This window comes from Carcharhinus amblyrhynchos, chromosome 27, assembly GCF_965287045.1.
Source record: "Carcharhinus amblyrhynchos chromosome 27, sCarAmb.v2.hapA, whole genome shotgun sequence".
NCBI classification, from domain to species: domain Eukaryota; kingdom Metazoa; phylum Chordata; class Chondrichthyes; order Carcharhiniformes; family Carcharhinidae; genus Carcharhinus; species Carcharhinus amblyrhynchos.
This window is the reverse complement of record NC_137350.1, coordinates 13633458-13661102: the sequence shown is the minus strand read 5'-3', so window position 1 is coordinate 13661102 and position 27645 is coordinate 13633458. Positions and strand designations below refer to the sequence as shown.

Below are 27645 nucleotides of genomic sequence, written 5' to 3'. Positions count from 1 at the left end.
CCTAATTGGAAGGAGTTGCTCTCCAATGCCCTTTGTAGTTTCTGAGCCTCTTTTCTGCATTCTCAAGTGACAAGGCTTCTTTTGGGTGGTTAGGTCATTTAGCCACATACCAATCTGTCTTGCAACATTTCATTATGAGACAGTCCAATTTTCAATATTCAGCTAATTTCCGCAACCTAGACAAGAACAAAGTGACAGATTCCCTAAGAGTTCTCCCAGCAACGTTGAAATGAAATTTCTGGAAAATAGGACTTCAGGGAATAGTATTTTTTTTTAAACCAGGCCTACTAGCTCATTAAAAGTTTTGAGTCAGGACATCCAGATAGATCAGACTTCTTGACATACTGGAAGGTGGGGCCCTGCATGCTGTTAAAAATATCACTTGGGGATTTTCTTCTCCTTTAATGCTGTTAGCACAGAAGTAGTAAAGCATGTGCTCAGTACATTGAGTCTAATTTTTCCCACTGGTATCACAGGGTATGAGTTTCCCAAAAAGAGGCAATGATGGCTTTTTCTTATTGGAAAAGATTCTTGACCTATGGGGACGTCCAGAGAAAAAGATGGAGTAAAAAAAAACTTACCCCCCGTCAATTCAGCCAAACTCCAGTTTCCTATCACCAACACCTTTAATTGTGCATCAAAAGAAAGGGCCTCACCTGCAGCGTACAGGCAGGAAGTCTTCACTTTGGGACCTACAACAATGGTCCAGGTAAAGTGAGCTAGTAGACCTGGTAGAAAAAAAATACTGTTCCCTGGAATCCTATTTTCCAGAGATGTCACTTCAATGTTGCTGGGAGAACTCTTAGAGAATCTGTCACTTTGTTCTTGTCTTACTGCAACCCCCAGCTGACCACATCTCATTAAACAAGCCTCCAGTTGCTCAATAAGGCAGTTCGTACTCCAAAGAGTCCACGGGGAGATCTGTTGATGATCCTGTGGTCTTCGAGGCCATCATAATAACAACCATTTGTATGGTATATCACTCTCCCAGCTGATTGGTAGCCTTGAAGATTAAGTCCCAGGCTCCTCCCTCCTTGCTACACCAAGGCAAGCCTTCCATTATCCTTTGACAGCCATTTGACTCAGGTTTGAGAAGCCTCAAACCAGCTTCCAGCAGAAAGACACCCTCTAGGGACTCCTTGTTCTTTAAATCTTCACAAGTCCCAATTCTTTGGAAAAGAACCAGTTCAGATTAGCATACTGCATGGCGGTTGAGCGAAAAATATTTTCCTTTGCTTTCCACAGTGAGAGCTGTTTCTTTTCTCCATCTCCAGGTTCCTGGGTCTAGAACCAAATGAGAAAAGGCTGGAAAATCTCAGCAGATCTGGCAACATCTGTAAGGAAAGAAAAGAGCTGATGTTTGGAGTCCAGGTGATCCTTTGTCAAAGCTTTGGTTTCAGATTCCAGCATCCACAGTAAATTTGCTTTTATTCTGTGTCTAGAAGATTAGCTATTCTTCGTTTCTTTCAAAGTGGGAAAGTAGCAGTTGATTTGCTATAGGTTTTGGCTGGATCTCTTACCCCAAGTCAACAAAATCTCCTGAACCTGTCTCTGGGCAGAGTTTAGTATTAAGCACTGTCCCCCTCTTCAGGGCACTATTTCCAAAAAAGTCCAAAGATGTGCAGGTTAGGTGGTTTGGCCATGATCAATGTGTAGGGTTATAGGCTTAGGCTGGGGGAATGTACCTTGTAGGATGCTTACGTAGGGGGGTCGGTGTAGACTTGATGGGCCAAATGGCCTCTTTTGCACTGTAGGATTTTATGGTTCACTTTAAGGTCACAAAGTTGTACATCCATAACAAAAGACTCAAACACCATCTCATCAATTAGTATCAGTACTTATTGCATTTGGGAGACTAATGTACAGAATTTTCGCTTCATTCTACGCATTCTTTCAGAGTTCTGCCTACCAGAAATTCAGAACATAAACAGAGAAATTATAACCATTGCAAAACAGTAATTCCATTTTGGGTTTAAATGAAAAATGATAAAGCAAGCAGAGTAAAGTTTCAGTATTTTTTTTGGCAGATTTCAGGCACCTGGCAATGATTGTAACCAGATGTGATGTCTGATAAAATGAAGAAACTAGCTCCTGGGAGTATTTGTGGCCCCATCTGTATTGCTGTGAAACTGATACTACATTGATTACAATGCTTCTTAACTTCTCAATAAAGTCCTCTGGTTGTGCAATTTGTCATAACATATTTCGGCATACTGTCCCTCTAGAGAACAAATTTTATATTGATTTGAATCTGATTACACCAGAATAACTTAGGAATCTGAAGAGAATGGCCTCTTCCACATGCTAGTCTTTCTCTACTAGGTTGCATCTGGAACAGCATAAGCATAGCCAGCACTCAGCCAAAACTCTAAGTTAATGTCAGGAACACAAGTAATGAACATTGACATTCTGCTTCAAAAATGCTTTAGATAGAATTCTAGTAATTGAACTTGACACAAATACTTGAAACTCCTGGCTGGTCTTCACAATGACTAAGGTCATCCCAACTTCTGCTGCCAATGTCTTAAATGCAAGTCCCACTCCCTGCTCATCCCTTTGCCCATTAACGTATATTGGCTTCCAGTAAAGCAATGTCTCTGATTTTAAATTCACCTCCTCGCTTTCAAATTCCTCCATGACCTTTCTCCTCCCTAATTCTACAACCTCCTCTAACCCCACAATCCTCTGGGATACCTACCCGCCTCAAATTCTGGCCTCCTGTGCATTGCCAATCATAATTGCTCCACCAAGGGAGGCCATGTGTTCAGTTGGCTAGACACTTAGCTCTGCAACTCCCTCTCTATGCCTCTCCACCTCTCTTTCCTTGTTTTTGACACTTATTCTCTGACCGTGCTTTTGGTCATCTGGTCTAATATCTCCCTATGTGGCTCGATAGCATACTCTGATTTGTATAGTCCTGTGAAGAATCTTGGGAGATTTTGTTGTCTTAAAGATGTTATATGTATGTTGTAACTACATAGAATTCTATCCTTTGTGCATGTACTCTTAAAATTATCGTGATATCAATTTTGTAACCAGCAATGATATCTTGATAACTTAATACTGTGCATCCAGCAACAATCTGGCCACTTTTATGAGACATAAATTCATGTAATAGGCATTATTAGTTGTCACCCAAAAACTTTCATTAACTGCTGAAATGTATATTTTGCACAACCCCAAGATGTTATTACTGCTTTACAATAATTACTTTTGTTTCTGGGTTGCCCTATGATAGAAGGCTGAGTAAATTGGATCTATACTCCTTGGAGTTTAGACAAATGAGAGGTGATCTCATGGAAACATACAAGGTACTCAAGAGGCTCAACAGAGTAGACTTAGAGATTGTTTCTCCTGGTTGGAAAATCTAGAGTTTGGTGCACAGTCTCAGGTTAAGGGGTTGATCATTTAGGACCATGCTAAGGAGAGACTCAAAGGACTATTAATCTTTGAAATTCTCTACCCCAGAGGTTGTGGATGCTCCATCAATTGAAGCTGACACAGACACATTTGTTGTCTCAGAAAATCATAGAATATGGGGAACAGGCAGGAAAGTGGAGTCATCAGCCTCGATCGTATTGACTGATTGAGCAGGTTTAATGGGCCATGTGATTTACTCACAATCCTACTTCTTATATGCACTGTTCATCTTATCATTCTCAAACTCTAAGCTTTCCTTCCACCGCACCCCCCCAGCGCCCCGCACCCCACAAATACTGTTGGATTTTTTGGAGTGGAAAGGAAAAATGAGAACATTTGTCCAAAAAGTACTGCAGAGGCTCTCAACAGCAGGTTTCAAACCAAGTCACAAAATGCAATAGGCAGTGTTGATATTTTAAACAAAAGGAGTACAGGCTTTTGACATCAACTGAAATACTGTAATAATACAAGCTGTTAAGGTCTGAGAGCCAACAGCTGCTTCAGTTATGAAACTTACTTTATATTTTTGGGTAATTGTACTGGAGGGACAGCATATAGAATTTGATGTCTCAGAAAATCAGAGAATATGCAGAACAGGCAGGAAAGTGGAATCATCAGCCTTGATCATATTGATTGGTGGAGCAGGTTTAAGGAGCCACAGTGTTTACTCACAATCCTATTTCTTATATGCACTGTTCACCTTATCATTCACAAACTCCAAGCTTTCCTTCCACACGCCCCCACAAAAACAGATTTTAAAGGAATATGTGCATAGTATTTACTGGTTTTGTCAGAAAAGTTGCTATCCTATTCAAAAACTGGAATTGCAGAAATTGAAAATCTTAGAAAGGTGGTCAAAAGTATCTTGAAAGAAAAAATAATTAAACATTTTGGGAAAAATGGAAACATTAACCTTTTCACTCAGATGTAGATTTGCCTGCCAATGTATTTCCCACTCCTTTACCGTTACCTCTCATCTCCCCCAATTATCCATCCTTAGTCCCCTCCTATATGCCATCCCTTCAGTGCAAATATCCAAAAACATAGCATAAAGTCTCATATGCATGCTTACAATGCCCAATTTAATGTCACTACCAGCCTTTTTAATTCTGCCATTGCCTCCAAGTTGTTAGAATGCTTGCCTGGCATCCACTTCTGGACAATTACGAATTTCCTCCAACTAAATACTGGGAAGAATATTGTGTTCCTGCCACAATCTCTGTTCTCCAACTACCAATTCAACCCATCTCTTGGGAAACTGCCCAGGGCCGAATCAGTCTGTTCATAAGATAAGCAAAATGCTGTAGATGCTGGAGTCTGAAACAAGAACAGAAAATGTTGAAAAACTCAGCAAGTCTGGCAGAATCTGTAGGGAGAGAAAACAGAGTCACCTGTTTTTTTTGTTACGTTCTTACGTTAACTCTGTTTTCTTTCTTTATTGACGCTGCCAGACTGTTCATGTACTTGGTGTCATATCTGACCATGCAATAGACTTGTGACTACATATTTGTGCCATTTCAAAGAATGTCTATTTCCACCTCTGTCATGTAGCTCGACTCCACCCCTGCCCCAGTTCATCTGCCACCGATACCAGCATCCATGCCCTTTCTTCCCACAGTACAAAGACGCGCAGGTTAGATGGATTGGCCATAGTAAATACACAGGGTTATGGGGATAGGGCTGCGTAAGATGTGCTTTCAAAGAGTTGGTGTAGTTACCACAGGCCAATCGCCTCTTCCTGTACTTTAGAGATTCTATGGTTACATGCTCATGGTGAGTTTCCCACGTTCTACGCTCTGTAAACTTGTAAATGTCCTAACTAACATGATGTCCCATTTATCCATCAGACCTGAACTCACTAACCTACTCTGGCTCTCAATTAAGCAATAGCTCAATTTTAAAATTCTCTTTTATATTTCAAATTCCTCCCACAGCCTTCTCCCTCAGTCTGTAATCTCCTTGAGCTCTGCAATCCTCTGGCTGTGTACTTCTAACTCCAGCCTCTTTCTTGAACATTACTCTCCACCCCCACAGCTGCCAAGTCTTAAGCTCCAAAATTCCTTCTCCAAGCCTCTCTACTTCTCTTTTGCCCTTTTTGACACTCCATGAAACATACTGGCTAACTCTTTCACCAAGCTTTTGATCACCTGCCAAATATCTTAATGTCAAATTTTGTTTGATAACGCTCCTGTGAAATATTTTGGAGGCAGCTTATGACGTTAGAAATGCTATACAAATACAAGTTTTTGTTTCAGGTGTGGAGTAAACTCTTCTGTGTCAGCATTTGTAATTTATGTTCTTTGTTAACAAGTTTTAAGACATTCTTACCATAAAGCTCATCTACAGAGGAGCGTTTCAAATTCTGAACTATTAGCAATGTTTTGTTACCACAAGGAGTTTCATACTATATCTATTTTGAATCTGAAAACCACCAATTAGTATGTTACAGATTTTGTTCATCTAAACTTAGATACATGGAGGGTGCACTTTGAATTATATATTCAAATCAGTTAGGTGGTTGATTGGTTCCAGTTTAATACTGGTAATGGCAGCAGGAGCAATTAAAGAACGTAAGCATAGAATTCCTACAGTGCGGATGGAGTCATTCAGCCCACTGAGCTTGCTCCATGTCTTGAGTGGGTTTCCTCCCACAGTTCAAAGATGTGTAGGATAGATGGATTAGCCTTGGTAAATGTGCGGGGTTAAAGGGTTAGGACCTGAGTAAGATACTCTGTCAGAGAGTTGGTGTAAACTTGATGGACTGACAAGCCTCTTCTGCACCGTAGGGATTCTATGATGATCTAAATATCTGTTTACTATGTTGGAAAACACAAGTGTCAAAATCAAAATTTTTAGACTGGAGAGCATATTCCCCAAGCAGGGTTGCCAACAGTAATAAAATGCATTCCTGGAGGTCTCATCACATGACTTGCACCCACACTCCAGCTATGAATCAGCCACTGCATCCATACTTGTGATGCATTGCCTTCCTATGCCTAATTGGAAAGCAAAAAGATTAATTATAAAATCCCTACAGTGCAGGAGGCCATTTGGCCCATTGAGCCACCCAGGCCCTATCCCCACAACTCCACATACTTACCTTGTTAATCCCCCTGACATTAAGGAGCAATTTAGCATGTCCAATCAACCTAACACAGATCTTTAGACTGTGGGAGGAAACCCACACAGACGCAGGAAGAACTTGTAGCCTCTGCAGATAGTCACCCGAGGTTGGAACTGAACCCAGGTGGTAGTAATGCTAACCGCTATGCCACCTTGCCACCCAATTATTCAGCTAGATAACGTATGAAGTCAAGCAAGCAGCCTTTTGTTAAAAAAAAGGTTGATAACAAGAAATATTGGGAAAAATTAAAATCAAAGCAGTCTTTTTAAATGTCCCAATAGTTTTAGTCCATGGTCCAGCAGTGTCCTGTGGAGATGGATCTTGTAATTCCTGGTGAGGTTGGCAATTCTGGACCACCCTCCCAATCCCACCCAACCATGATCCTCGCGACCCCGACCACCCCACCCCCACCTTGCGACCCCGACGACCCCACGACACGTCCTGAGCCCAACCACCCCCCCTCCCGACCTTGACCCCAACTCTGAGGCCCCTCAAACCACAACGCCAGATATCCCAGGAAGAGACAGATGTTGAAGCAGACACTGCACTCAGTAACTGAGCAGCTCCAGATGCCCTGAGGGCAGAAGAACTGAGGGGCTTCCATATTAACTCTTCATTGTAAAGAGCAAACGAACCAAATATAAAACTTGAGGCAAAGCGCTCTCCGCGCGCGCGCCCCCCCCAGCAATTAACGGTCATTTCCAGCTGGGGAAAGCGGCTCCAATCCACTGAAGACATTTTAAAATTTGAATTCAAACGGCCGCTTACCCAATCCGGGAACAAAAAGCCCGGGGTCGCCGTTTTTGAAAAGAGCGGAGCTGCCGTCCCCAACACTCTCTCTTTCTCGCTGCCGGTGTTGAGGGTTTACCTCAACTCCCTCTTTGTCCTTTCAGCTTCAGGGATTTTCAAACCCGACTTGACGTTAGCGCCAAAGAGCCGCGGCTACGGCGGCCGCGCAGGCTCGAGGTGGGGGGGCGGGGCGAATGAAGTGTGTATGGGAGTGGGCGGGGCGAATGAAGTGTGTATGGGAGCGGGCGCGGCGAATAGGTGTGGGCAGCACGAATGGTGGTGGGCGGGGCGAATAGGGATGGGGGGCACGAGCGGGGCGGGGGGGTGGACGGAGCGGGCAGGGCGACTGGAGGTGGGCGAATGAGGTGGGCGGGACGAATGCGGGTAGGCGGGGCGAGTGGAGGTGGACAGGGCGAGTGGAGGTGGGCGGGGCGAATGAGATAGTATACGGGGATGGGTGGGGCGAATGGGGTGGGCGGGAGAAATGGGGTGACATCGGGAGGGGGAAGGACGAATGGGGATGGGGGACAGTGTTGTCAGTTCAGGTTCGATGGACCGAATGGCCTCTTCCTGCACTGTCGGGATCATATTTGAATGGGGATAGGCCGGGCGAGGTTGCTGCTCGGGCTCACGGCAAAAGGGGGCGCATGGGTGGCGAACGATCGATGCGGAGGGTGGAAAGAACTCTGGCGCCAGATGCCCCTCCGGCTGAAGGGGAAAGGGGGCGGGGCGTAGTTGGCCCGCTGGAGGCGGATCGTCAGGCACCTGTCTGGGCAACTGCAGGTCTGTGAGGACCCGACCCAGTACACAAGATGGCGGCGCCCAGTGGAGAGGTGGCGGGGTTTGGAGTGTGGTTGAGTAAGCGATTGAAGGAGCTGGAAATAGATGAGGATGTCTACGGTTCTTACATCAACGGAATCTTACGGGAAGAAGAAAACGAGGAGGAAAAATCTGAGGCTCTCCAGGCCATTTTATCCGCATTTATGGTGAGCATGGCACTGAAACTATAGCGGTAGGGATTCAACTTGAGTGCCATCCTCAGTGTCTAATGTTATATAGACCCTCCTGTTTATAATGATCCCATTTTCTGTTATATATCTCCATCACACCCGTGTAAATGTAGGGAAACGCATGTGTTTATCTGTTTGGCGTTAGGGTAATTTGAAACGTTTGTTGTAATTCAATATGGTGTGGCTATTTCTGTTATACCGTGCTGTAAATTTAGCCACCTTCCTTGAAGTAACTCTGTCAGGCGTGTTTGTATCAGATTAGTACTTGCGAAAGAAATATATTTCTAGGCACTAAATGGGGTATGTAGAGTGCGCAGGAGCAAAGCATTGAGATAAAGGTTCAGTCAAGATTACACTGAGCCTGATCTGCCATTGAATGGGCAAAAATGGTCTATTCTTCTATATAAAAGGATTTCAAAATACTCTATCATCACTCACTATCTATTAATGTGTAATTTTATTTTACTTACTGCTTTGACCCTATTCTGTTATGTTAGTGACTATTAAATTCACTTCCTGGCTCCATGCCAGATTATTTTGTTAATGGCTCCCCATCTTGGATCCTTTCTCAGGGAACAATCACCCCCCACAAAAATAAACACAAGAAATTTCTCTACTCTTGTAAACTATTACACTCATCTTAGTTTTCTATCCGAGTCATAAAATGTGCTGGCAGTTCTCAATTGTGTTCATCTTTCCGCGCAACACCAGGTCCAACAGGTTTATTTGGTAACAAAAGCACTAGCTTTCGGAGCGCTCGCTGCTCCTTTGTCAGGTGAGTGGGATTTCAGTTCACGTATTTTGTAAATTGAGTTTATGTTTTTATATGCCCTGTTTGTGAACTGAAATCCCACTCACCTGCCGAAGGAGCAGCGTGCACTCTGAAAGCTAGTGGCTTTTGCTACCAAATAAACCAGACTTTAACCTGGTGTTGTGAGACTTCTTACTGTGTTTACCCCAGTCCAACGATGGAATCTCCACATCTCAGCTTTCCTGCAACTGATTGCTTGAACTTAGCTTTATTCCCTGTCACAGCACCAAAACAGTGTCTCAAAAGGCATCCTGTGGGGCGACACATTGTAACATCTCCAGCAATTGCTTCTCACTCTTGAACTGTCACCTCTGGAATCTCTAATGTGAATGTTACTGAAGCTGCAGTCATGCAGACAGTTGGAGAATATTTCCATCATACTTCTGATTTAATGCGTTGTACGTGGTGGAGATGCTTCAGAAAGTCGAGAGATGAACCATTCATCGCAGGATACTCAGCCCATGACCTGCTTTAGTAGTTGCAGCATTAACGTAGCTGGTGAAAATCTGGCTAATGATGACTAACCCCCCACCCTCCCCGTGCCCCCCACCTCCCATCTCACCCCTCCCCCAGCCAGCCAGCCACCCACCCAGAAGTGGAGGACTTGATGGTAATGCATATCAAGAATGCTGTGCTATTCAGTTTTGATGCTCGTTCCCTGGCACTTGTGTGATGTAAATGCTACTGGCCACCTGCCTGCAGTAAAATCTTGTTGCACATAGATACTGATTATTTTGAGGAATTGCAAACTGAAATGCGTACTGGAATTATCAGTGAATAGCTCCATGTCTGACCCTACAACAGACACAGGCTTTATTGATGAAACAACTAAAAATGGGGCTAAGATGTCCCTTGCTCCTGAGAAAACTGAGAAACTCATGATTGGGGCTGAGATAATTTACTTTGATGTCAAGGGCAGTCACTGTAATCTCATGTCTACAATTCAGCTTCTGTTCTTGTTTTGAACAAGGCTGTCATTAGGTCTGCAACCCAGTGGTTCCGATGGTGCCCAAACTCTGCATTGGTGAACTGTTCACTAATTTGTAAACACTCCTTAATGGATTCCTTTTGTCACTTTTCTGATAGTGGGCTGTTCTGCTAATTGGCTAGGTTAGATTTTCCTGTTGTGGACAGGATAGACCTTGGCAATTTTACACATTGCTGGTTAGATATTGTAGTGGAACATCCTAGCTAGGAGTGGTCTAATTCTTCAGCTTAACAGAATCAAAGCCCAAATCCTTTGCTCATGACATAAAACCTTTACAAAAGTAACTTTAAACCATGTACATGAGCCTGTATTTGTTAGAGTTGAATTCACTGCCAATTTCTTCTGTGAAGTAGGCTACACGTAAATCTGCAATTCTGCTGTTATTTCTTTCAGGATGAAGATTCATTGGCAATCATTTGCAAAGATATAATTCAAAAGTGGTCTGAAACCACAAACAATCTCTCTCAAGAAAAAAATGCTGAAGGTAAAGATCAAGATAATCTCAGATGTCCAATAATTGCTGTTGGTTTTTGTTTTGCATATTTTAAATGCATGAAGTCAATACATTGGGTGAGTATGCATCATAACTATGTAGGATATTTCTGTTTAATTCATACAAAATGTTAAAGATTGCTGTGAAAATAATATGAGAATGATGAACCTTTGCATATTTTGGTATTCCAGTTATAAAGTGTAATATCTAACTGGATTTCTTCTATCTATATTTTTAAGATGAAGTACATGCCATTGCAAGTATGATTGAGAAGCAGGCTCAAATTGTTGTGAAACAAAAAGATGCTTCAGAAGAGGAGAAATCTAGGAAAGCTGCAGTTCTTGCACAGTATGCAAATATAACTGATGAGGAAGAATATCCTTTCTGGTGCCGCTTTCTTGGGAAGAAGAATAATTTTCCTGATATTAATTTGAAAAGCTAGTCTTGCTCTTTTCTCACTCTCCCTACAAAAGAGCAATAAATTAGCATGGACTTCAGTGACTGCAGAGACATATTTATTTATATGAACAGTTCAATGATGGAAAGTTTCAATTTTCACTTTAAAAATACATAAAAGATACTTAGAAAAGAAGGAAGATGAATAGGCAATGTGCATTAAATATTTTGTAGGCAGTAATATTACTGCAGTGATTGATCTTTCTTAATAATATGAAGGCAAGAAAGTACCATGATCAGAAATAATATATTGCAAACACCAACAATTTCTGTATTTAAAAAGCAGGCACCATAAAATTAATGTCTTTCTATTCCTAGCCAGTCTTAGGATGACATGGTGATATGGTGTTTGGCACCACTGCCTCATATTTCAAGGGACCTGGGTTCAGTTCCCAGCTTGGCTCACTGTTTATGTGGAATCTGCACCTTCTCCCTGTGTCTGTGCGGGTTTCCTCCCACAAGCAACATACATTGCTATTGATTAGTGATTGTTAGCTGGTTTCTAGAAATCCTTGAGAAACCAAGTGATGCCCACCATTTGTATAACTAATTGCCTTAAAAGAGGCCAACCGACACCATTAAAATAAATTATTTAGCATTGATTCATTTGCAGTTTGTTGCAAATTGGCAGTTGCATTATCTATACAACAAAAGTAATTACACTTCACAAATAATCTATTGAATGCTAAACACTTTGGCATGATTTGAGGAAGTGATACCACATAACCTCAGTATCCGCATATACACAGATAACCAGATCTACCTGTCTTGAGCCCTCCATTTGTTGTGCTGCCTGTCCACCATCCAGTGTTGGATGAACAGAAATTTGGTCCAACTAAAAATTGGGAAGACCACAGATATTCTAATCCTCTCCACAAAGCCTGTTCCTTATCAACTCCAGCCTACTTGTCACCACTGAGTGGCTGAATTGGATTGTTCACAACCTCCTGGCTGGCCTCCCATCTTGCACTTTCAGACATGAGCTCATCCATAACTCTGTTGCCTGTATCCTAACTTGCTCCTATGCATGCATCACCCATATTTGCTGGCCTACCTTGTCCAGCAATACCTAATTTTTAGTACTCTTATTCAAATTCCTCCATAGATTTACTCCTCCCTACTGACTTGCTCAACTTCCCATCTCCCATAACCCTTCTAGGATCTCTGACCTTCTCCATTTCTGGCCTCTTGGTGCATCCCAGTTTTCTGTGTTAAAGTTATCATATAAGTACAAGTTTATCCTCTTTTATAGTATGTGTTTGTCATATAGCCTAATAATATGAAATGGATTACCTGCAAAGCATTTCACAGCATCCCTACAGTGCAGGAGGAGGTAATTTGGCCCGTCAAGTCTGCATTGACATCCCTCCCCACTCGCCCACCCAGTCACAGTCCATCACTGTAACCCCAAGCATTTACCATGTCTAATCCATCTGGTGGATGGTAAAGTGGTTAGCACTGCTCAGGTTCGATTCTCAGCTTGAGCTGCTGTCTGTGTGGAGTCTGAACATTCTCCCTATGTCTGTGGGCTTCCTCCGGGTGCTTCGCTTTCCTCCCACAGTCTAAAATACATGTTGATTAGGTGCATTGGTCATGCTAAAGTCTCCCTCAGTGTAACCTGAACAGGTGCTGGAATGTGGCGACTAGGGGATTTTCACAGTAACTTCATTGCAGTATTAATGGTAGCCCACTTGTGACATTAATTAATAAATTTTAACTTTAAAACTTTAACTTGCACTCATGCCACTGATTGTGCTCTTAACCTCCCCCCATATTCCTTTGTTTAATCCCATCACTAGAAATTAACCAAAATTCTTTGATTAATTGAAAAACTGGCCTAATTAACCTATATTGTTCATCTTTTCATGATTTATCTGTTTGATCCCTCAACTGCATTGCCCCATTTAACCACTTACTTTCCAACAATAACTTATATTTATACTGTGCCTTTAACACAACAAGATTTCCAGGATGCTTTGCTGCGTTATAAACCAAAATTATATTCCAAACCACACGAGGTGAAATTGGGCAGTTTGCCAAAGTTTGGTCAGAGATTTTACAGAGAGTATAAAGGGAAGAAGGAGAGGCAGTGATTTAGGGAGGAGATTTCAGAGCTGGGTCTGTCAGCAACTGAAGGCGTGGCCACCAGTGGTAGAACAATTAAAATTCTACTTGCTGAAACAGCCAGGATTAGACAAGCTCCGAAGTCTTGGAATGTTGGAAGAGGGCAAAGCCATGGTGGGATTTGGATACAAAACTGAGAATTTTAAATATAGGCATCGCTTGACTGGGAGCACAGTGTGGGATTTACTGCAAGTAAGGACACAGACAGCAGTACCATAATTTAAGGCAGATAGAATGTAGGAAGTCAGCCAGGAGTGTATTGCAATAGTCAAGTGTAGAGGTCTGAGTGTTAGACAAAGCTGAGGCAGATGCAAAGTCACAAAGTGAAAATAGGAGATCTTATTATTGATGTGAACGTTCTGTGACTCAACTCTAGATCAGACAAAACACCAAGATTATGAACAGTTTGATACAGCCTCTGATTATTGCCAGAGAGAGAGAGATGCAGTATTCATCTGGGGAATGGAGTTGGAACAGGGAACTAGACTTACAAAGCAAACACCTCCCAACCCAAAATCACAGTTTTTCTTGTGTTAACGGGCACAAGTGAATCTCCATTTAATTTTGTGCATATAATAGACATTAACAGATTCCCTTCCCTCTTTAAATAAAAACAAGTGTTTAACATTAGCATTGTAGTACTTCAACAAAAAGTAGCACTTCATCTAATCCGTGTGCCCAATTAGTTCAACTTAACAGTCAAGCATTGCAATTGATCTCTCTCATCTTTCGATTCAGTAATTTCTGTCAGGACCTAGAACATTTAACCAAGATATAACTAATACATCTGTAAATAGGAAAGTTACTTACTCTGCTTAATGTCTGAAATCCCACAAGTGTAACTCCCATTGTAAATTCTACTGTAATCTTAGTAACTCATTTCTCAAGATCCCTTGACAATTTATGAAGGTGCTTTAATATGATCCTTCACAATACCAATAAACATGGTAAAATTTGATTTTAGTTAAACACAACTAATTTTCAGAAGAACAGAATGCTGTTCAGAATTCTGAGAAGTGCCACAGCCTGGAAGAAGCATTTATTTGGTTTCCATAGTTTTCATTCTGCATCTGCTGGGTTTTTTTGGGTGGTTTCAGAAAAGTATTGCCCTGCAGAAGTGTGGCTTTTATGTAATTGATTTACCTTCCCATGTATGTGTGGCCAAAAGAGTTAAGATTTAGGATTACTTGTGTGAAAGTTCAATCTACCATCTGATCACCCAGTTGCTCTTCAAAACCCCATGCCTCACTTTAGCCATACAAATCCCACCTGCAAGGGCATTTTCTCGACAAATCCACCTGTGCCATAGCTTATTTAGTACCTCAGAATAAACTCTTATTCTATCAAATTCCCCTTGTTTTGCATCTCTTATGGGTTTAGCTTGAAGTCTATTGATAGCAATCAAACCTTCGCAAACATCAGAACTTCTGTGAGTAGTTTTGTTCTAAGACTGTTCTGTGGCCTTTATTTCATTTCTAATCTATTCAGATTATGGTCTCTAATTGCAGTTTTATATCTGTCAGGACTATTACTGGAAGAACTCCCTCTTGCACTGATGGCCTTTCTCTGGCATATTATCAGTTTTTGATGCAAAAGCCATTTCTAGACCAATTATCAGAACTTGCACTATACCCTCTGCAGTAAAGAATTCCACAGATTCACTACCCTCTTGAGAGTAGAAATTCCTCCTCAGCTCTGTCTTAAATAGGTGACCCCTTGCTCTGAGAATATGCCCCCTCGACCTAGGTTCTCCCACAAGGGTAAACAACCTCTCAGCATCTAGGTTTCGTTATATTATCATACCCAAAACAGCAATGCAATCAAATCAACACCGTCGTCCAACAGCTAATCTTATGTTGATATTATTTGTTACGCACAGCTTAAAATTTTAGTTTCTTTAACTTGAACACTGAAGATGAAGAAGCCCGTGGGACAAGTGGATCGTTTAACTTTGACAATGATAAATGTATCCTTTTGCAATGCACTTATTTTGGTTTTCTATTGACAGCTGAAGTTAATTTGGTCATGTTCTTGAAGTTGTGACTGTGTATCACTGCAAAACTATGTCAGATTTAAAATTACACTGCCAATTAATTAGTTAAAATTAATTGCACAAACTATTAAAAGTTTGTGTGAAAGCAGCACGGTGATTAGCACTACTGCCTCACAATGCCAGGGACTTGGGTTCGATTCCCGGCTTGAGCCACTGTCTGTGCAGTCTGCACTTTCTCCCCATGTCTGACTGGATTTCCTTGGCATGCTCCTGTTTCTTCCCACAGTCCAAAAGACATGCTGGTTAGGTGCACTGGCCATGCTAAATTCTCCTTCAATGTACTCAACAGGCGTGGAATGTGGTAACTAGGGGATTTTCGCAGTAACTTCATTGCACTGTTAATGTAAGCCTGCTTGTGACATTAATAAATAAATAAATAATTTCAATATTGCTTGCATTTGTTGAGTAGCTATTTTGCAAGGGTTTGCAATTATTAAGTTTATATTTAAAACGCGATTAGACACACAAAAAATGCAGTTAGTATTTCAAGGCTGTAACAGATTTATCAATTGTAAGAATTCCTCGGCATGTTCTAAGCTCAAGACTCTTGTAATGATAATAGGTGAAGTGGCCTATGTTTTGGGTTGTTTTTCTTGTTGTAATAGGCTACATCCTGTGTATTGCTTTCAGTAGCAATCATCTGCAATACACCTTAGATTATTCTCAGTCTTACAAATAAAAAAATGAAAGCCATTAATGTATATTAGTGAATTCAAAAAGTTGGGAGTAAAGATATTTATCTTACTTGCATTTGTACAAGTCTGATCTACACAATTAATGTATTGTATGGCGTAGTCTTGAGCTATTCTGGCTTTCTTAAACCTAAAAAAAACTATTTAGTTAGAAAAGGTTGGCAATGTTATTACAAGCTAATTTCTATATTGCATTGTTGTAGGGGGAAAAAACACGCTACTTGATATGTTTTATATGGTAGGATTATTGACGGGTTTGATGGTTGGCTGGTTCATGCCTGGCAACTTTTATTTAGAACTTTTTTGGCTGTGGTCAGCTTCTTGTAAGAAATGATATACACCATATACATTAATTATCTGGAAGATGGAACTGAGGACATGGTTGCTAAATTTGCGGATGATACAAAGATATATAGAGGGACAGGTAATGTTGAGAAAGTGGGGAGGCTGCCGAATATCTAGGAGAATGGGCAAAGAAGTGGCAGATGGAATACAAGGTGGGAAAGTGTAAGGTTATGCACAACCTGCCAACCATCAAACCCATCAATAATCCTATCATCGCCTACCATATAAAACACATTAAAACATAGAACATAGAACATTACAGCGCAGAACAGGCCCTTCGGCCCACGATGTTGCGCCGACCAGCTTTTAAAAAAAAACAACACTAACCCACTAATCTAAACCAATCCCATTTCGTCCATAAACCTATCCACAGATCTCTTAAACGCCCCCAAACTAGGCGCATTTACAACTGCAGCTGGCAGGGCATTCCAGTCCCTCACCACCCTCTGGGTAAAGAACCTACCCCTGACATCAGTCCTATAACTATCCCCCCTTAATTTAAAGCCGTGCCCCCTCGTGCTAGCTTTCTCCATCCTAGGAAAAAGGCTATCACTGTCCACCCTGTCTAAACCTCTAATCATCTTATATGTTTCAATAAGGTCCCCTCTTAGCCGCCTTCTTTCCAGCGAAAACAACCCCAAATCTCTCAGTCTCTCCTCATAGGATCTCCCCTCCATACCAGGCAACATCCTGGTAAACCTCCTCTGCACCCTCTCCAAAGCCTCTACATCCTTCCTGTAATGTGGGGACCAGAACTGCACACAATACTCCAAGTGCGGCCGCACCAGAGTTGTGTACAGTTGCATCATGACACTGCGACTCCTAAATTCAATCCCCCTACCAATAAACGCCAAGACACCGTATGCCTTCTTAACAACCTTATCTACTTGATTCCCAACTTTCAGGGATCTATGTACACATACACCTAGATCCCTCTGCTCCTCCACACTATTCAAAGTCCTCCCGTTAGCCCTATACTCAACACATCTGTTATTCCTACCGAAATGAATTACCTCACACTTCTCCACATTAAACTCCATCCGCCACCTCGCGGCCCAGCTCTGCAACCTTTCTAAGTCACCCTGCAAACTATGACACCCTTAAGTAGCATGTTTTTCCTACACCAAATGCAATATAGAAATTATGCGCTAGAGGCATAGACTGTTTTCTAAATGGGGAAAACCTTTGGAAATTTGAAGTACAATGGGACCTTTGACTCCTTATTCAGGACTCTCTTAAGGTTACCATGCAGGTTCAGTTGGCAGTTAGGAAGGCAAATTCAGTGTTAGCATTCATTTCAAGAGGACTAGAATACAAGGACAGGGTTGTATTACTGAGGCTGTATAAGGCTCTCATCAGACCCAATTTGAAATATTGTGAGCAGTTTTGGGCCCCTACCTAAGGAAGGATGTGTTGGCCTTGGAGAGGGTTCACAAGAATGATCCCAGGAACGACAGGTTTGTCATATAAGGAGTGGCTGAGGAGTCTGGATCTAAACTCGATAGAATTTAGAAGGATTAAGGGAGGGGAGGGGTGGGGGGGGTTGGGGATCTAATTGAAACTTACAGAATATTGAGAGGTCTGGTTAGAGTGGATGTGGAGAGGATGTTTCCACGAGTGGGAGACTCAAGGGCACAATCTCAGACTGAAGGGATGCTCCTTTAAAACTGAGATGAGGAGAAATTTCTTCAGCCAGAGGATGGTGAATCTGTGGAACTCATTGCCACAGAGGACTGGTCATTGTGTGTCTTTTAAGACTGAGATAGTGAGGTTCTTGATCAATAAGGAGATCCAGGGTTACGGGGAGAAGCCAGGAGAATGGGGATGTGAATCTTATCAGGCATGATTGAATGGCAGAACAGACCTGATGGGCCTAATGGCCTAATTCTGCTCCTATATCTAATAGTCTTGAGTTACCTTGATGATTGGTTTTTCTTCTGTCTGACAAGCACGCGGTCATGGAGTTGCCTGTGCTTCGAATGCAGGTGTTACCAGGTTGTCTTATATTTTCCTTTCAGGCAGAATATGGCGTTGGTTATGACAAATTCACGTTTGGTGCACAAATACAATTGTCCTACTTCTGTTGCGTTTCAATGCCAGAATTGGGCATGACCACATAGCATGGGCGGGCATCCTTGGTTAAGGTAAAGTTGGGAAGAAAAGCTGTATTTTTGTATGGCTGTAGTAATTGCATGATATGGCATGACGTAATAGCAAGCAAGCCTTCCCAGTGTTCGGGCCCTCTGACCTCACGTTTTATCAGCCTCCAACATAAATGGCAGATTTGCTGATTTAGTGTGCTGGTGTTCTGGAACTACATTTCCTAGGACATGCCACACCAATTCAGTGCACAATTTGAAGTAGTATAGCCTGTATAATAAATACTAGAAATCATAATTCAGTCTTTCCATTACATGGGCCTTTATTAAACAATGGAGTGCTTTAATAGGACGGTCACCTTTCCTGTGGGAACATTGGATGCTGTGTGATCGTCCAATACCATTTACATGCAACCCGATATTACAGGGACAGTGAATTTGATAGAGGTGCACAGGAAACTGAAAATTACATTTGAGATTGCATCTGATTAGGAAGCTGGCTCTGATGGAGTAGGCTAGATTGTGTTTAGCCTAAGTGTATTTATATTAAAATCTATGCTGACATGATGCACGTTCTGCTTTTATGACTTAGTTATAGAGGTTTACAGCATGGGAACAGGCCCTCCGGCCCAACTTGTCCATGTCATCCTTTTTTAAACAAGTAAGCTGGTCCCAATTACCTGCATTTGGCCTTGATAGCCATCTTACTCATGTAACCGGTTAAACTTTACACAGTTCCGATATGGTTTTCATTCAATTCTTCTATCCCAAAATAATTTATGTAAAAAGTAGTAAGTAAATTACGAATTTCCATCATGACGAGAAGTTTAGTGTGATAATTACCAGAACACCACATTTGGAATAATTCCTTAATTTCACTTTAGCTCTTTTCAAAAACACAAACGTTGAAGCTGTTCTTATTGCAAAGAAAGCAGAAAGGGAGAAGGCTCGGGGAGATGCACAAAAGAAGAAGGAGCAAGATAAACTACAGCGAGAGAAAGACAAGCTTGCAAAACAGGAGAGAAAAGAAAAGGAGAAGAAGAGAACACAAAAAGGAGAACGAAAACGATAGATTACTTGGGAAAAAAAATGTAGTAGACTGGAGTGTGAAGATGTTCAGAGCTACAAAGTTTACAACCACAAGTAATATGAACCGTGAAACACCAATGACTGGGGAGGGGATGGTGGGGAGTCTAGCTAAGTGTGAGACATATTTTTCCTTCATAAAATGCCAAATCTTTGCAAAATATTGTGTCAAAATTGAACGTTCAAGGTCGCACAGTAAAAAAAAATCTGGGATAGGTCTTTTCATGCATCATAAACTGTTTGATTAGTATTTCGGCTTCTTCACGTTTCCTCATGCTGTGTCTAACAATTAATTGGAAATAACCTACACCGAGGAAACTAGTTGAAATACGCTTTGATGGAACCCCTTCAGTGAAGGAAATTTTTTTTGTTGGATTGATGAAACGTATCTGAAGAATGAAGGATTCCTGGAGACCTAACATTGGTTTTTCTTTTCATGACATTGTTGCCAATTTCTGGATAGCTTTGGGTATTTTTTTGAATGAAATTAGAACATCGTTTGGCAGCTTCTTTGGAGAGAGAAAGTTTTAACTTTTTTTGCTCTACCAGATTTGAAATCTTAACTCTATTTCAGTTTCTACAGATGCTGCCAGATCTGCTGAGTATTCCCAGCATTTTCTGTTTTTATTTCAGATTTCCAGCATCTGCAATAATTCTTTTGTATCTCATGTTTTGCTTTTTTTTCATCTCGCACTGAAACCGAAAACATCTACTGAATTTATTTTAACTATTATTCACTTTGATTGTATGCTTGGGAAAATAAAGTATTTTTCATTGTGATTCATAATAAAAGCAATTTGTCACCTTGTAAATACAGTATTTGTTATTTAAATAAAGGTACTGTTTATAAATGGCATTATAGATTAAAGGAAAAGCCACTGACAACTTTCTTTTAAGGGAATAATTTTCAACTGAACAAAATCTGTTCACTATTCCTTCCAGCAGAAATTAAAAACACCCTTTGTGTAGAAATGCTGCATCGATTACTGTAGTTAGTGGTGTCTTTTTTGCCACCAAAAAGTAACGTTTAGGCCTATACTCAATATATAAGTTCCGCCCCCCCCCACTCACTATGCTAAGACATGCTAGACTTTGGAGACAGCTTTAATTTTCCACTGCATGTTTTACTTGCCTTTATAGTTGCCACAAGGAGTCAAGCAGATGATCTAGGGCACGTTGTCAAAATGCACAGAAGTTTAAGACAAGCCTGAAGAAGTTTAAGACAAGCCTGAAGCCCGCACAAAGGTGACGTATGGTGAGCGACAAACAGAAATGAGTCCTCGTGCAAAAAAAAAATCGGGTATGTAGCTGGCTTCAAGCTACAAATTGTGACATTTGCAGTAAGGGAATTCAGAGTTCATTTTTAAAAATAAACTGATTTGAGATTAGGAGGAATTTGCCCTGAAGAAGACAAATCAAATGTTCCTTGGAACAGGGACCAACCACTGATCTAAATTTAAGAAGCATAGATTGGAACAGGTCTTGAAATCAATGTGTATATATATGCACTTACGTGGGCCAAATCTGAACAAATTAGTTGGTGTAGCTGCATTGTGGAATGAAAATTACTAGTGTGACAGAAGATCTAAATCACTCCCAACTACCAAAAGATCTCTTCCAGAATTTCCAATTTCAAACTATTCATCAGATAATAGCAAAACCATGAGTACCCTATAAATGCTCAACAATTTCAATATGTCCAGCAGCCAATCTGGAGTGGAATGGTTCATAAGCAGTTCTAGTGAAAACTGCAGGACACAAGAAGATTCACAGTCATACTAGCTTGTGTGGCTGATGGGATGAAATTAAAGCCTATGGCAATTTTTAAATGTAAAACCATGTCAAAAAGCAAGTTCCCTGCAGGGAATTATGTGCATAACAATAGTTGGATGGCTGAGGGTGAGAAGTTGTAAATCAATTGCATGGAATTCATGTCCCAATTACCAATGCAAAAAATTCAGCTTATTTACATAGGTCATGTTCTGATCCCATATGATCAAATAGATCATGAGGTGTCCAAAGAAATAACACTCAAAATCTAGTTATACCAGTGACCAAATGATCATAATTCATTTTTTTAAATATGTGCTTCAACAGATGGGGTGGCATGGTGGCAGTGGTTAGCACTGCTGCCTCATAACGCCAGGCATCTGGGTTCAATTTGGCCTTGGTGATTGTGTGGAGTTTCCACATTCTACATCTGTGTGGATTTCTTCTGAATGCTCTGGTTCCTCCCACACTCCAAAGGTGTGCAGGTTAGATTGATTGGCTATGCTAAATTGCCCTTTAGCGTCAGGAGGACTTGTAGGGTAAATATTTGGGGTTATGGAGTCTGGGTGGGATTGTTGCTAGTTTGGGTTTGATGGGCCAAATGACCTCTGTTTGCATTGTAGAGATTTTATGAAACTATTTAGAATCATGTTTGTACTGAATAGAACAAGTAGATGTTTGATGGAGAAAAAAACCTTCATGAAGAGTGGGAAAATATGTGCTACCCTGCTTGATGATTTGTTGCGGTTTTGTTGTTAAATCATGTGATTATTTAATGCACAAACTGTCATAAGATTATCCAATTTAGTGGAATGGAAATTGATTGAAGATGATATTTGTTGTGGAGGGATGATTCTGAAACCAAGTGTCAGATTTGATCCAGAGTGAGTCCACTGTGTGATGTTAGTGTACCTCTTAAGAGATTTTGTTTTTATCATGATCTCTGCAGCTCTCTCAGCTTCAGTGTTTCTCAGCCCACCACCTCAGTTTGTTTTTCTCATTGTTGGCAGGCTGACCACAATAAGTCCTTTTATTGTTCCTTAAGTGGTTTAAATGGGGGTTGTATTTGTTTACTGTGGGGTTTGTTTTATGGTCCTATGTTTTATTGCTAGGAGGAAGATCATGGGCTCTAGTCAGGTTTTTTGCTTCCTAGGAAATTCAAGGTTTCATTTTCTGTTTTTGCTAACTGCAGTTTTAGTTTTAAAAAGGACAGCAGGCTAAAAAGAAGTGTTTTCGCTCTCCCTGTTGTTTTGGAAATTTACTGGTTATCTGAAAAAGTTACCTTTTTGCAGTGAAGACTCTACACTTGATAGCTCAACCAGAGAGTCTCTCCCTGTGGTTCAGAGTTTTTTTATCTTCAACTTGTTCTGAGTGAATTCAGAGGATTGCAAACTTCAACCAAAGGACTCAGTGTCTAGTATCATGTGAACATTAATCTTTGCTGTGTTGAACCTGTTTAAAGGGTTGGTTAGATTAGGGTAGCTTTTATATATATTCATTAAGGGTTATATGCTATTGTGATTGTTTTGCTTTTGTTTTAATTGTTAGAAGTTATTGCCAATTTTCTTTCCATACGTGTTAACTATATTCTTAAATAAACTTTTTGATAAAAGCTCCCTCATGGTATTTGAATCATACCTGAAGTAAAACATATAATGCTTATCCTAGCCAAATTCAAGATGCAAAATTTGTGATCCAGGCGGACTCCACAGAACACTTCAGCTTTTGACCCGACCCATAACAATCACGATGATGTCAAAGTGACTCAAAATGAATATGATTTACCCTTTCACAATGAATGGCATTTCTGAAAAATGTTTTCATTGAACTAAAGATACTCTTGAAGAATGACTTAATTCAATAAAATACATTATGTTAATTTACTTTGAATAACTGGTGTATTTTTCTATTTCAAAATGGTGACTACCTACATCAATACTGGCAATTCACATTTTATACTTTGCATGTGAGCCACCTTTAAGAATTTTTTGAGGTTTCAAAGATTGACTTCTACAGCGCAATTAAGGTAAATAGGCAACCTGTGACTTTGAATAAGTAGCTAATGAGTTACAGGAGTAAAAATGACATGTCTTTACCTGCATTATGTGCCTGACACCATCTGTCTGCTGAAGGCGGCAGTGGTTACCTGTGGAGTTTTTTTTCAGGATCTTAAATGACTTAGTGCTTTTTGAAACTTTCCAATTTTATCTCAGTAATTTCAAAATCTGGTATTTGAGCGAGTTTACACAAATGCTTTTGAAGGTCTAAGGGAAAATGTTGGGCAGTCCTACAAATATGAATTAAGTTAATTCTGATAATTGTGTCAACCATTGAAGTGAATTTGTTATGAGCAACAGCTGGGATCAATTCATGAATACTGTGCCTAAGAAAGAACTTTACTAATTATGATTGGTAAAGATTGAAAATGTTTAGGTATTTCAGGTTTACATCACGTGTCCAGTATCTGGAATCGCTTGCATACCTTACTTAATTAAATAAATAATATTATTTCCTTAATCTTTTGTCGAGAATTGTACAATTGAAGGATGATGCACTGAAGGCTGGTTTTGACACATGGTATGAAATCAGCAAAAGGGCTTGAACCAGACTGCAAACAAACAGCCCATGAGCTGTTGCACAGATGCTATCTAACTTTTAAATTAAAAAGATACTAACATGCTATAAAAAAAAACCTCAGAACTGTAAACACCTTTTACCCTGAATATAATGCTGAAAATTCTGACTAAAATAGATAAATCTATAAAACACCTGCAAATTTGGCTTTGAGAGGAAATCTTGAGTAATAAAAGCCTAATACCGTAACCATTGAAATTATTGGACATAATATGTAAAAGTTGTCAATAGAAAAGTGACAGATTTCAAAGTTGGTGGTGGGATTGCTTCTCAGATGGAGGTTTGTTAGTTAAGGTATATTCTCCTCAAAATGCTTTTTGGCCAAGATAAAGCATTGGAATAAGCCCAAAATGGGGTACCTTGCATTTTGTTTGTCTCTCTTTTGGGGACCATGAACTGGATGTGGAATTTGGTTTTTGTAGCAAGCAACGAATGGATTTGGGTTTGCCAGGTCTGCTCTGAACATTGGTATTAAAAAAAATCTTCTCAAAATGCTTTTGGATGCTTTAGAAGTCTCATTAGATATTTCCCCCAAATGTGTTAGAAATGATTTTCAAATATATGTTGAAATTAGACCAATCATCAAATTAATTGTGTTTGATTCTTTTAATCTCAATATTACTTCTATGCTAAAACTGCGCTTAATTTTCTTTAACTGGAGTCTTTCATTTTGCCAATTACAAATTTCCCATCTTCACATTTTAAATACCAACTAATTTTTTTCTCTACTATGATTGTGATGATAGAATTAATTTTATCCAAGTTAAATATTCTATTATTTTACATTTTTAAAATGATTAATAAAAAGAAATTAGATCAATATTTAATTTATTTAATGTCACATTTCCAGTAACTTATACAGTTCATTAAAATATATCAACTTTTAACTTAGGAAAATCAAAAATTTCACATTTTCTTTGATACAAAGTCAACTTCTTAAATATTAATTTGGAACTTGGATTAACTCTTCTCATTTATAAATGACATTGTTTCAAGTAGTTACTACACTTTTTTAAATTGCACAACCTTCTGTTGACTCCTCATGAGGTAACAATTTCAGCAGTTGTGTATTACATTACTGAGTATTTCATTGATCACATAAAACATTTTAACATCTAGGAGGTTTCTCATACTGTATTCCTGATCAATTTATCAAGCATATGACAAAGATATGTTCCTTTCATTCATTAATCTAAACTAGCATTCAATTTATACACTCAAAGGTCAACGAATTCTAGTTCCTGAAGGTAATTGTTAAACACAAATTATCATTTAACGATATCTGATATATCACATTTATTTTTGACATATCTTGACCTAGCTTAAATATAATTGAAGACTGCATTTAATGCCTTCTGGATAACCTCAAGATGCACTAATAAACAATATATTTAAAATTGATTTCAAGAGAAATTGTTTTAACTTTAAAGATAGATATCATTTCTTGAAGTTTATTAAATTCTTTGAGAAATTGGAAGAAATTATTAATTTCATGCCATCTTCTGTAAATCACAACATACTGTATTTCTAAATGACAATCACACTGGATATAGCCAATTAAACGTTTGAGGTATCTCAAAATAGAAATTGAATGAATTGCTGACATCTTGATAGTAATTTCAGATTGTCTCAAAATCATTTAATGTATTTAATGATTTTAAGATATTTATAAACATTTTCAATCATTGAATTTGAGAATGAATGACAATTTGGGATGCCAAATAATACAGCAGTAAATCAAGTACAATACTGTCAAATTAGAAGCAAATTACTTTGGTTACAAGAATTGAGTGTTCTGCTAAAGTTGCTAAACATCTACTGTTGTATCTGCTGCTGACACAACATCAAAGCATGGGCACATTTATCAGACTCATATCCTCTAGATTTCAAATTAGAAATGTAGAACAGCTCACTGTTTCAATACAAAACCTTTGAACAGCACCAGAGATCTGCTCAATATGGAAAATAAGCCACCAACATTTATAGATTGTATACATTATAAACAAGCTGCCTCAGATAAATACATTCAACAAAATATCTGCAACAAGGTAAATTAATACTCTTACTAAATCTGGCGTCTTAGCATTAATTTAAAAATAACTGTTCGTGTAATGTACTTCAAACTTGGTGGATGTTAACATTTCAAAGACAAAAAAATCCACAAAATTATTACATCTAGACTGTTGAATAATGCATTATTTCTGTAGCAAAATAAAACACATACTTCAGTTGGTACAACATGTGCTACAAATATCCTTAATAGTATAATGTCATTTCCATATTAAATAGTACTTTTCAGGCTTTTGTTAATGAAGCAGCAATCCTTGTAACAAACATATTGTTTTGAGTTTGGAAAGGTACAGACTATTTGTAAGACCTTGCATGCTTCATTTTACAAGGTTTTGTACCATTGCATTTTGTTTTTTGCATTCCTATTTCCTTTCCTTTGAATTTTTATGTCGTTACTGAAAGTTATCTTTTTGTGATTAGCATTATTGAAATGCTATTGGTTAATTTCTATAATTATGTTGTGTAGGTGTTTGTTTAGTACAGAATCTGTTATTCTATTATAGCATATACCAACACAATTAATTGTGGGTTTCAATTTCATCAAATAATGCCATCATGTATCCTCCCACTAAACTGGCACAAGCAAACTAAAATAATTGAAACTATTTGAAATGATTTTTAACTTGTTGTATAAATAAAACATGCATCAACAAACAGTGATATATGAAATATTAACCACTCATAGCACCCCCAAGGGCCCAATGGCTGAAGCCATTTTCCAGAAAGCATTAAGCTAATACAGACCAGAAAGTCCTAGAGTTTATTTGTCCCTGGTCTATGCTGAATTAGCTAATCTAGCCTTGGCAGCACTTTTGGTACCCCAATATCCCTTAGGCTAGTGAAAGTTCCTGCTATTCATTGACCTGTTCTGGAAAGTTTGTTTATGGATATTAGATGGGAATAAAATCAGACTTTATTGTGGTGGCCCTCATGACAAACTGATCTGCCAAAACACTACACCAAGATTTACATATGAAGGATGTATGTTTGTAAGTTAGTGTAAAGCTGCTGCGTATAATAGAGTAAAAGCCAGAAGCTTCAGCAGGCAAAGGTAACTTGGGGAGGGAAAGGGGGAAGAGCGCGGGAATACACATGCTACTAAGTCTAGGCAATAAAAACTCCTAATATTACGACTGCCTTGTACTTGTCATTGTGCACCTCATGTCACAATTGTTGATTATTAGTGCTTAGATAATATGCATCAATGTAACACTCATCGTTGGCAAAGAAAATCTCAACTCTAATTGAAGTATTTCAAGAAATTAAAAGAATAAATAAGAATACTAACAGAGTGTATACTCAGGCCGTAATTCCATCCCCAGTATCAGATTTATAAATCTTGTTTGCAATCTGACATCGCCTAAACGCAAAATGAAATTATTGCCTTCCAATCACTCCTGGGTATCTCTCTCATTCTCTGCATAAATATGAAAAGACTGCACTAATAATGAATGGTGTTTGCCATTGAATTATCTTTAATATGAGATTAATATTTCCAGGTCTCTGAATTATATGATACAAAGTCTATGATCTTTGCACATTATCTGAAACTCCAATTATTTAAATAGAGGGTCTAACCAGATTAGGGCGATATAAATAAAAACAGAACCATTAAATCTAAACTATGATAAACTTTTACATTAACAGGATAATTGCAGTATACAGTATTTAATTAACCTCC

At 39.4% G+C, this 27645-nt stretch overlaps 1 protein-coding gene across 1 annotated transcript; it reads left to right on the top strand.

Moving 5' to 3' along the window:
* The first annotated feature begins 8056 nt into the window (after window positions 1-8056).
* Window positions 8057-20302, top strand: ccdc43 (coiled-coil domain containing 43). The gene is made up of 5 exons (XM_080213445.1): window positions 8057-8319; window positions 10536-10626; window positions 10875-11010; window positions 15126-15181; window positions 19289-20302. Exons 1-5 carry the CDS (start codon window positions 8146-8148, stop codon window positions 19474-19476), a joined length of 645 nt encoding a protein of 214 aa, XP_080069571.1. The 5' UTR covers window positions 8057-8145; the 3' UTR covers window positions 19477-20302.
* Window positions 20303-27645: the final 7343 nt, after the last annotated feature.